We start from the raw sequence: 12,325 nt of genomic DNA on the forward strand, positions 1-12,325 counted from the left end.
AAATATTTTTTTATCGTCACATTGCATCATTGTGTTCAAGTAGACTTGTCTCCACAGTGCTTGCCAGCCGGTGTGCAGTTTAGAAAAATGTCCAGCAGAACCATCCTGAGGCTGTTAACGCTGTGACAGAAGATGAAGACAGAACAGGCAGCAAGCACTGCAACCAAGTGACTTGTTTTGTTAGTATAGAAAAGTTATCTAGCATGAGTCGACCAACGAGTGAGCTAATGTTAGCAGGATTCCAAAGGCTGGCGTTACCATTAAGTTAATGAGGGGGGGCGAGCTAGCTAGCTAACTACTGCTGTGTTTCTTCACACAGCACAGGTGGGCTTCTGTCTATTTCGTCAAATCTCTGTTATTCGTCAATGATGCATAAGTAAGTAGCTAACATTGCTCCACTGGCACTGTGTGAGTGCTTTGATCCATCTGTCCAACCTAACTAGTTGTCCAAGCGAAGTAGTTTCTGTTTAAGTAGTAGTAGTGTAGTGATTATGGACCCACCCTTCGATCAGAATGCCTGGGTTTGAGCTTGGGGAAAGTTACTTTTGAAACTAACTAGTTACTTTGTTACTTGCCCTAAATAGTAACTAGTTACGTTCTCATGCCTTTAAAATACGTCTTCTGCAGATGTCATCACTCTTAATGTACATAAATCATCAAGTTTGGGACACAGCTTTAAGTAACAATCTACTGTTGTCTAAAGAAAACATCAAGGCAGCTTTCAGTTACCTGGTTCCACAGTAAATACTCAGTGGGGGTTTGGACCAACTGGATGCCTTTCTGCCATGACTGCATCACAACCGGAGGTGATTTTGACTTTATCAACACTGTGAAACATTGGCTCCGTGTTTCTCTCTATAAAAAAACCTAATTCGAGAAAAAATCTGCTATTGACACGGAGCTATTGACGTTAAAAGGCGCATCAACCGGTGAATATCAAACTTGAAACTAACTTCACCCCGGTGAACAACGGAGCCGTCACTGACCCGGTCTGGTCTCTAAATAAACGGCAGACTGCGCTCGCAAGTGCTTTTAATTCAAATCTTCAGGTTAGATAGTGAAAGCTAAACTTACAGTTAGCACAACACTAAACGAAATGCCATGGGTGAGTTGCCTATTGCGTTTTTTCAGGGGCGGCGACACTGGAAATAGGACAGTGGCGCGCCTAGCCGCCGCGCCTAGCTGCCGCCAGTGTGGGCGCCCCTAATAATAGGGGCAGCGGTGTGTTTTGGCCTTAACACAGGCGAGTTTGGAGCAAGTTATGCAATGTCAAGTTTCACTTTTGTTTTCACACCGGGACTGCTGCATTGAGTACAATGTTGCTGGTCTGTCTGCTGATTGTGCATCTCTAAATGACAGACATGACGTGATGCCCGCATGGCTCATCAGAGATTTAGATCAATTTCTATACACTGACCAACTTTTGATTTTGTGCTTCTGTGAGAAACACTGAATCTTGCAGTTAAAGGCGCCCTCTAGAGGTCCAGAATTTCCTTCGGGATCAATAAAGTATCTATCTATCTATCTATCTATCTATCTCATGAAGCGCATCATCTCACGAAGCGACAGATGACTGACTGACTGCCTGACCTGCATTTGCCTGAATTTTGCACCATAGGATAAGGGTTAGGGTTAGTGAGTATTTCAAAATAAGATATGCCAACACGGTTATGGTGACTGTGTACAAGTTTGCTTACTGCTTCCTGTTTCAGAGTGTGGGGAGAAGGTCCGTCCACACCCCTGTGCTCTTGTGAACTCACATAGTTAATGATTAATGGATGGATAACGCATAATGATTCCTGCTCTAACCAGCACCTGAGAGAAACTGGACACAGAGTATACAGCGTAAGGAGAATTATGAGACCAGTTTCACTATCATTACTTAAAGAGTGATGATTGTAACATCTAGGAAAGTTAATGTGGCCTTATTTTAGATGTTCCAGATCCTCAAGATACGTTCAAAATACTTTGGTATACTTCGATTTTCAAAATCTTAAAAATTACAGCACTTAAAATTAAATTCACATTTCCTACTCTTTATTTTGGCTATAGCACAGTAATCGATACATTGTCAATACAAGTCTCTGGGTCTTTCTCAATATGCGTTCTTGTGTCCTTCATGACATGTTTGAACACATTGTACACAGACAAGCAGCCATATAGTTAATTTGCTAAAGGTGATCGTGAAACCAGTGATGTTTGCCAATGATAAGCTAATCACTGGACATATAATGTATTCTCACTTGTTATGAATTGTTGAAGTATTCACAAAAAGTGAGCCATGATGTTTTAACTGTAAATAGTATTCTTAAATTCTCCAAATTTACCATTTAAAACACTGTTTTAGAAGCAAATCAAAATGTCAAAGTTGAAATGTTGAAATTGACTTTTTGATGTATTTTTGTCCATCTCTATACTCCCCTCTGAAGACTATACTGAAGTGTGCAGAGAAGCTAGCCTTTTTGTTTATTTGTTCTGTTGTCTTGTTGGGACACAGAATCAAAACTTAAAGTGTCAAAACAGAAAGCAATTCTCCATTTGCCCAACTGCGCAACACAGATTGCATTGTGAATTCCCCCACCCACATTGTAAATGGGTCAAGGACCAAAGGTCAAAATAAAGTCTATAAATTAGTCAACACGACATTTTACTCTCACTGATCAGTGTACACGATACAGGTAAATATACTTCTTATTATCATGTTATGGTTTGTCAAATTTGTTGACTTTACTAAAGCAGATTAGACATTGATTAGCCCATTTTCTGTTTTAGCTGAGAGATCGAGAGAAGAAACAAGACGCGACAACCATTATACTTTACTTTAAAAAAGGTATGTTGCTGTTATTACTTTCCCAGTGTCAGCAAGTACAGTATTCATGCATGCTAACCCTAACCCTTGGCTGTATTGTATTTTGGCATCACAGATTTCACTGCAAGTCTTCGACACATAAACATTAGACTCTTAATATCTTATTATTACTGAGTCAGTCTTTTTGTATTTCACTATATTCCTGTGAGAATTCAGCAGCGGATTTCATTTTGGCCAACAACCGTGTGGAGCACAACATCTTTTGATAATATGGCTGATTATTGATATTAAAAAATAAATAAACAAATAAATAAATCTATTAAATCATTGGCCAAGCAAGCTGCTTGCACTTATAAACAGTTACAGCCCACAAACCCCCCTGAAATCTATGCACTTTGAGATTGGAAATATTGCTTTCTGGAAGGATGGGCATGGGCAAATGGTTAAAGTCAGTGTGAGCTTTCAGGAACCAACGTATACATAAAAAATATTGCTCGTCATATATTGTTAGTAAAGCTATCAACCTACACTGCCTTCAGTTGTTGCCTGTCTATTGTGTTTAGAGTGTTTGGGAATAATTTCCCTCTGCACTTTCTTCACCAGGGAATCATGAGGATCCAGTTTGTGAGTTTGCTGCTGGCGCTGCTCTGTGCCACTGTGCTCTCTCTGCCTGAAGATGGAAATCCCCGTTACAGGAAGTTCATAAATCAGCATGTGATCGGGCGGATGAGTGCCGATAGGTGTGATGCAGTCATACGCAGCAGGGACATCACCATGACCGACAGCAACGAGTGTAAGGAGACCAATACCTTCATCCTCGCCACCACCAAATTAATCAAGCCAATCTGTGGGCGTGCAGGACAGCCATATGGCCACCTGACCAAAAGCCTCCAACCCTTTTCCATCATTGTCTGTACACTGAGAAACCAGGGAGCCACACGTCCCAACTGTCAGTACAGGGGTCAAGCTCGCACCAGGAGAATTGCAATCGCATGCAACTCAGGCTATCCTGTGCACTTTGACAGAGACATTGCACACTTTGAGAACTGATTAAATTGCACCTGTGTAATTCAGTTGCCTGATGAATAAAACAGTCTTACAGTTGTCTACATTTGTTTCTTCATTTTGTGAGACGATGATGTACAATAATTGACAATGTAGTTGTGAATAACAGTAGAAATAATATCTATATTATTATTATTATCAATAATAACAGCTATAACATTATCAGGCAGTACACACTGCCTATCTCCCAAGTTCACAATTTTTCTTCTTAGTTAATGGATCTGGTGGTTTGGGTTATTAATAATAGATATTACAAACATATACAAAAATAAGTAATAATTTTAGAGAAAAGGGAGACAATCAAGTGAATGGAAAAAGTTTTAGATTATCACCAAAACATCTGTATTCTTCTCCACTCAAAAATGATTAAAAATTTTTGCCAAATTGTATTAATCCCTTTGATTTAATTTTACTTCAAGTAATAATCTGCAATCATTAAAATTTGAGTATGGTTGTTTGATTAGATCATGAGTTACAGAAATGTTTACAGGCCATCGGGGTCAAGGCCTCCTCTAAATCAACAGCTGAACTAGTCAACAAACAAGGTTCATTTTGAATAAACCTGTTGCCTTCATCCTCTGTTGATTCATCTGGTTTCCACCAAAAGATGGCAGTAGCGCAAAGAGAGAGAAGACGATATGTAGTGCTGTTTGTTCAGTTGTTAAAATCAGAATACACAGACATCAAATTTAGAGGGTTAGAAAATACAGACAGTGCCGATACGAGGTAGTAAATAAAAACTGCAAGCTATGATCATTAACCCAAAGTACCTTAAAGTATTTTGAATGCATATATTTTAGCATGGGTGATGCAATGCGAATGAAACCCCTGTACCCTCTGAGCTACAGGATCACCATAAGACTTCACTATTTCACATTTAGTCGACATTAAAGGGCAATACCATAATTTTTGACATAAAGCATGGATCTTATAATTCTTACCTTGTTAAGATGCTCTTTCCTTTAGGTTTGCACTTTATTAGAAACATTTTAACTGCCGAAAATCCTGTGTATATTACTGCATTTAGTGAAAATGCCACTCTAACCTGTGAGGAGTCACAACATAGAAAAAGTTCTCTGTTGTTCTCTTGGAGGAACATTGGAGCAACTTTAAATAAATAAAGACACCTCGCAGTATGACATGACATTTATAAGTGGTGATATTGTTTTGTGCCTTCAAGGGTTTGAGTTATATTTTCAGATACTCTGAAAGACCATAGCAGTTACCAATCAGCAGAAAACGGCACCTAAATATCTTTCAAGGCTAGAAAGACGTTGGGCCCACAGTATGAGAACATTGCTATATTTACATCCTGAAACAAAACACTTACTTGTTGTTGATGATACACTTTCTTTTCTTACAGAAAAAAATCCTGTTAACAAAAGATGTGCTGTGTTCACTGTAGGTGTCACTTATGGATTTTCTTTTATTTTCACAACATTAAGTGACAAAATAAAACCCTACTGCTGGTGTTGTTTCATGTGTGCAGGTTGGAGGGATCTGGTTGAAATTATTTCCACTGTGGTATAACAGTTGAAGGCCAACATGACGACAGGCCAATCAGATTCGTCTTGAAATTTGTTCCCTCCCATTTGATATAATCACATTAAGGTGAATCATCTTCCAGTGTGGTTTAAATTAGCCGCTGTTTCAAGTGGATTAACCAGAAAATGCTGATTGTATTTTGCATGCTGTTTGTGCTCAGAATTGGGTGTAAGTATGTGTAGAAAGGTCAGCTTCACTTTATTTCAGGTATTGTCGTCTTATTACAATAACTGATGGGATGTATGTGAATCTAAATATGCTGTTAAATACTCTAATTTACCACAAAACCTTTGTACCTGTTCCTGTGGCTTCAGCTGACTTTTAAACAGTTGCAGAATTGCCATTGTTGAAATTGTATTCTTAGGTGAGAGGACTACAGGAAGGAAATAAGAAGTGATTACCTTCAACCTTTACATCAACAAGGGTAAGCTGCTGTTACTCCCATTATCAGCAAGTCTTCAAACAGCATATATATCTTGGCTTAAGCTTCACAGTTTCCATTCCAATATGGAACGGAGATGGGCAATATTGCTCTCTGGAAAGATGGCCATTGGCTAATGAGGAAAAATCTATGTGGATCACAAAGAGTGCTTTAAAGAACAAAATAATAAATTCATAAATACTTGCTTGTCAGTTGTTGGCAAAATTGACAGTGTGATCCTCATAGCCCTCAAAGTGTTTGATAATAATTCCTTTCTTCATTTTCTTTAGGTGTCAAATATGGATTTTTTTTTTTTTTCACAATACGTAATGACAAAATAAAACCCTACTGCTGGTGTTGTTTCATGTGTGCAGGTTGGAGGGATCTGGTTGAAATTATTTCCACTGTGGTATAACAGTTGAAGGCCAACATGACGACAGGCCAATCAGATTCGTCTTGAAATTTGTTCCCTCCCATTTGATATAATCACATTAAGGTGAATCATCTTCCAGTGTGGTTTAAATTAGCCGCTGTTTCAAGTGGATTAACCAGAAAATGCTGATTGTATTTTGCATGCTGTTTGTGCTCAGAATTGGGTGTAAGTATGTGTAGAAAGGTCAGCTTCACTTTATTTCAGGTATTGTCATCTTATTACAATAACTGATGGGATGTATGTGAATCTAAATATGTTGTTAATTACTGCTCTATATTTGATTTGTTTTTCAGATTGCACAGATGATCAGATCTTTATGACAAAGACTGCTCATGTTGGGGAAAGTGTGACTCTAACATGTATGAGACAGAAGTCTTGGAACCCAGGAAACTTATTTTGGATCAGGCTTGTTGCTGGAAACTTGCCTGAAGTCTTAGGAGCAACTTTTACCTTTGATTATCCAGGCGTCAATGAGACTCCTCGTATTACAGCAAAACAAAAGCCTGGACAATTTGTTTTGCATATTACAGAAACAGAGTTAAGCGATACTGCAGTTTACTACTGTATGAAAGTACAACAACTAAGCTTGACGTTTTTGAATGGAGCATTTCTGAGAATCAAAGGTAAATAGAGCAATATGAGCAAAAGGGAAAAGTTCAGTAAAAAGTATGAAGTGATCATGTTAATATCCAACATATAATTTCCAATAAGTTTTCTCACTTAATTACGCACAAAATATTGGTACATATTTCCATATAAAAGTCAAGAAAACAGTTTTATTCAAAAAAAAAAATGATGTAGTTGTTTGTCTTTTCTTTATGCACAAACAAATATTTTTGATAGAGATAGGTAAGTTTTATATGGTTTAATTTGAATGAATACTGTACATCCTTACTGCAGTGCACTTCCAATTTCATCGAGGAGAGTATTGTTTGTTGTTGTTTTTTGTTTTTTTTACATTTCCCAGGACCAGAGCCTAATATCACTGCTGTCATTCAAGACTTTCCATCTGAGCCAGTCCATCCAGGAGACTCTGTGACTCTCCAGTGTTCAGTCCTCACTGATTCACAGACCAAGAGCTGTCCAGGAGAACACAGTGTGTACTGGTTCAGAGCCGGATCAGACGAATCTCATCCAAACATCATCTACACCCATAGAAACAGTCATGATGGATGTGAGAAGAGTCCTGAGACTCCCTCTGCTCCACACAGCTGTGTCTACAGCTTCTCCAAGAACGTCAGCTCCTCTGATGCTGGGACTTATTACTGTGCCGTGGCTACATGTGGAGAGATCCTGTTTGGAAATAGAACAAAACTGCAGATTGAAGGTAACTACAGCATGGTCATCTCAATATGGAAATTTGTAATAGCCAATGTTTTATTTTTCATGTAACTTATTTTATCAAAGGGTAAAATTAAAGTTGAATTCTATTAATTTTAACTTTAATTATTTGCTTGCATGTGGTCATCCGGGGATCCAGAGAAGACCCAGCATGCAATTCTATTATTGTTGTGCACTGCATTGGCTGTATGTGTGATTGTTATAGCCTTCCTCATTTACACCATCAAGAAAAAAACATGCAATTGCTGCAAAGGTATTTACAGAATTTACTCATACCTGTATTTGAAGCTAACTTCACTGTATTGACATTAGTGCTGTGCATTTCAATCAATTTATCAGTCAGCATAACTATGAAATTATATTTGTCCAGTGAATTGTTGTTGATGGATATTTCATATTATAACCCAGCTGCAATTCCCCTGCAATCAAATGCTGCAACAGACAGTGGGGATCAGCAAAGTCAGCAGGTAGGGGATTTATAGATAAAATATAATAAAAGATTTAGGTAACACTTTACATTAAGTTTTCATTAATTGATTAAACGTGAATAACAACATTAACAAAGATTAGTCATTGTTAAATGCACAATAAACAACTGCATTAAGTAATGTTGGTATACATGTTTGTGCATTGTGCATTTAATATGAACTCATCTTTGTCACTGTTCATGCTTATTTTATGTTAGTAAGCACAGTAGTTAACATTATTAACGAACATGGAACAATATTAATTAATTCAGTTGTTCATGTGCATTTAAGATAAACTAATCTTTGTTAATGTTGTTATTCTTTTTTTTTTCATTAATGTTAGTAAATGCATTAGTCAACATCGGTAAATGAACACTTAAAGTATAAGGCTGGTGTTTTTTAATGCATTTCTTACTGTCAACAAGTGAATTTGTTTTGCTAACAAGTCTCGTCCATGTAGCCGATGCCCAATGAAGCCATGTCTCAGTAGCCATAGAAATCCATTGTATTAAAAAAAACAATTAAAAACACGTCAAAGAGCCATGCCGTTGCTCTGGGAAGCATATTTCATCATCGTGATGCACTGGGCCAGCCGACTTTTTCCTCAAACAACTTAATAAGCCGACCGTAAACACGTTTTCCATCTCAGGAAAGTAGGTCCGTATCACCGAAAATAGTCCCCGGCGTAATGAAGAATTTGTTCCCATTTGAATTTGATTTGGTAATAACTACAACAGCCTGACTTTTCGTGGTAACAGTTAACGATTTTTAAAATTGAAACTGTCTTTGTGAGCTGTATTTCAAGGTTTTTAGCTTACAATTGGAGCCAATGACTTAAAAAGGGTAAGTGGAAGTTGGAAAGTAACGGGAGTAGAGCAAACGCATTGTTGATTTTGTTATTTTCATAGGATGTGTTGACGATAAGAAATTTATTTAAAAACATCAGCTGCATCCTTTAATGTAAAGTGTTGCCAAAATTTAGCAATGAATTTTTCAGTGTGCATGTGCACACGTTGACATCTCATAACATTTTGCAATTTATTTCCTCAGACAGATGAGGACACGTCGGTTTATTCTGTAGTGCTCTTTACCAAGAGGAAAGCTGGCAACGGTCGAACAAGAGATGCAAAAGCAGCGGAGGAAGAGACTTTCTATGCTGGTGTCAGGGCTTTTCGGTGGGATCAACAAACCAAACACACTGGATGTGCTAATTGATGCAAATTTAATGCTTTAATGTTGCACTGCAGGTGGGAGATGTGACACTGCAGCAGCACTGGCACCTGCTTTTCACCACTGCGATGTGACGTTATGATATCATATTTTCTTTAAGGTGATATAAAAAATTCCCCATGGCCTGTTCTAGGATCTGCTTGCTTCCAGCTACTATATAATAAATCATCATTTTGATATCATATTTACATGTTTTGTCCATACATTTGCTCACCTGTATGGTACTAGCTAAATTACTTGCTTAGTTTGCAACCAGTGTATCACATTTTATCACATGATTTGGTGTAAAATGTGTGCTTTTTTAATCAAACATACATCATTTGCGCAGTATTTTCTAAATAGAGGTAGTGTTAACCTTTACTATCAATAAAATGAACACATGAGTAAATAAAAATGGTGCAGAAATTCATGTGTCATTGCAGTTGTCGTTCATTTAATCTCATTAAAACAGGGTTAGGATAGGTATTGTGATTGGCACCAAAGCACAGAGCAAACTTCAAAACACTATACCACATTCAAACCATTTAGACCTACTGCATGTCTTGAACCATTATTGAACTGATTATTTTAAAGAAGAAATGAGCTCTTCAGTCATTGAAATGCGTGTTTAATTTTTAAGAAATCTGTTATTGTTACAGATGTGACAATTACAGTGTATAACTGTAAATGTCAGGGTGTGGAAGTCATCATCAAACACAACTGAGTGTGTGTGTGTGTGTGTGCGTGTGTGTGTGTGTTTGTGTGTGAGTTCAGTTGATAACATGAATTATTAATAATGGTTGTTTTAGTTGCCTAACCCTGAACCCAACCTTAACCATTACCTTAACCTATAAGTTCAGTCAGAGACACTTAAGTCAAAGGCCCATACTGGCCTCCTTACACTGGCTGCCAGTGCGACAGAGGATTCATTTTAAAGTACTTCTGATCACATTTAAAGCTTTGCGAGGCCTGGTTCCTACCTATTTCGGAACAGTGGCGTCGCCAGGGTCTTTCTTTCAGGGTTTAAGCCCCAAATATTTTGAGATTAGCCCCAAATATTTTTGATCAGTTAATATGTAGTCCTAATATAAGTGAAGTTTTACATTGTTCAAGATTTCTGTCGCCTCTCACCATCCACGCTCCATTGTGAGCCTGTCTACAGAGATCTGCCCACAGAGTGCGGGGTAAATTGGAGTTAGTAGTCAGAGCGGGCCGGTTATTTTACGTGAGCCAGCTTTGAAGCCCGGCTTTGGGTGCATCGCGGTACATGCCGGGACACAAATCGAACTCACCTGTCGCTGCTTGCTATGTGAGTCTGTTTGGTAGGAGGCTCTGCCAACCTGTCATCGTGTAGTTTGAGTCGACCTAAAGCAATAGGCTCCGTTATGGATGATTTTAATCGGTCGGTCCTAGTCTAGGTCAGAGAAGGCAAGGTGGGCTACAGCCAGGAAACACAATGTCAGGAAAAGACAAGACAGGTTATGGATCTTCTTCACGTTTTCAAAAGAGGAAGAAAGGTAAGATATGTTATAGGTTAGTTTAATCAAGTGATTGATTATCCATATTTGCACAAGATACGGATTAATTAGAAAATGTTTAAAAATGTAATTTTTACTTTGTGCCTCTGTATATTTTACTACGCTGGTAGACTCCTCCAGCCATTCAGAATGGATTAGGCTTTTCATGGTGATCTTTTATGTGGCATTGAAAATATCAGCTTCATAACAGGAGGACATCACAGGTTAAATAATTGACTTATTAAAATGAGTTATGCTTAAAGTTAAGTTTCCATACGTAACAAACAAACCAAAGTAGCTCACTATTAGGTTGTAGTAGTGATATAGGTAGTGAAATATATAGAAATAGAACTTTTGATTAAATAGCCTATAACTCACTGGATTACGATTGGATTGGATGTTTTTTTTTTACTGTAAAGAGACAGATGAGGAGTGAGGAGCACATACTGTATATCATATATATATTTAAAGATTTATATATGAATTGATAACTGTGTCTCTGTTCATTTGTTGCAAAACCTGAAATGAACAAGAGAGAGGAGGAGACAGAGACAAAGAGAGATGAGGGGAGGAGACAAATAAATGTCAAGGGAAGAATTCAGGAGGCGGGCCTGAGGAGACAGACAGACAGACTATATACTGTATCACTGTTGGCCTGTACAGACTGCTGCTCAAACTGTTTACTATGCTGCTTCATTTACACCCATGTATGTTCATGTCAAATTACACCAGATTGATGCATTTTGCTGTTGAAATTTAAAACATTTTCATGTGTCAGACTGGCAGATTCAGTTTCCCTTTTTAAATCACTTCTTAAAACCCATTTATTTAAACAGGCATTTTATTAATGTTCATTTTACTGGGTTTTATCATTTTACTTTAATGTTCCTATTGACTGTCGCACTACTCGTCTGCACTTTATGTCCTGTGCGTTTTTGTTGCCCTTTTTTCATTTATCTGTTTTAATTCTGTTTGGTTGTCTCTTGCCTCGTTTTATTTATTTGTTTTTTTGTTTTTTAACCTGTCTCTTGTTTTATTTCCTGTTGTAAAGCACTTTGTAACTCTTGTTCTGAAAAGTGCTATATAAATAAAGTGTCTTAATCATGGGAAAATTTCAGATATTTTTTAAGCCTACACCTGATCGTGCATATGAAACAAAATGTATCAGTTGTTTATGTTCAAATATTCATTGAACTGTCTAATATCACATGAATAACATTATTTATTAAGATTGATTTTCTCTTTAATAGCAATGGGAGTTATTCTGACATGATTTCATATTTCATTTAAATTTTGAGTGACTGCATGTTCGAAATGCACTCAATCAATCTGACAAGCAACATAACAGAAATACCCATTCTTATTATTTCAAGAAAGCAACATTATTGGATGCATGTACTGTTTACATACAGAATCATAAACTAATCCAAGTACTGACTATTACTCTATTGTACTATTAAAAACGTCACACAATTTATCCTTGTGATAAAAGTTGTGAATGTCTTTGTAGGTTCACAG

The 12,325-nt window shown here is 37.4% G+C and overlaps 1 protein-coding gene and 1 long non-coding RNA gene across 2 annotated transcripts; both read left to right on the forward strand.

The window, feature by feature from the left end:
* Positions 1 to 3,418: 3,418 nt before the first annotated feature.
* On the forward strand, positions 3,419 to 3,859 carry LOC139652480 (ribonuclease-like 3). Its single transcript, XM_071529569.1, has one exon. The coding sequence runs from the start codon at positions 3,419 to 3,421 to the stop codon at positions 3,857 to 3,859; it is 441 nt and encodes a 146-aa protein (XP_071385670.1).
* A 2,498-nt stretch (positions 3,860 to 6,357) lies between these two features.
* On the forward strand, positions 6,358 to 7,378 carry LOC139652493 (uncharacterized). Its single transcript, XR_011695746.1, has 3 exons — positions 6,358 to 6,438; positions 6,567 to 6,896; positions 7,241 to 7,378. It is a non-coding gene; the product is annotated as an uncharacterized lncRNA (long non-coding RNA).
* Positions 7,379 to 12,325: the final 4,947 nt, after the last annotated feature.

The sequence above is a fragment of the Centroberyx affinis genome, unplaced genomic scaffold, assembly GCF_046629955.1.
Source record: "Centroberyx affinis isolate AG114_WGS23_722 - 3 ecotype Tasmania unplaced genomic scaffold, CSIRO-AGI_Caff_v1 ptg001803l_1, whole genome shotgun sequence".
Classification (NCBI taxonomy): Eukaryota; Metazoa; Chordata; class Actinopteri; order Beryciformes; family Berycidae; genus Centroberyx; species Centroberyx affinis.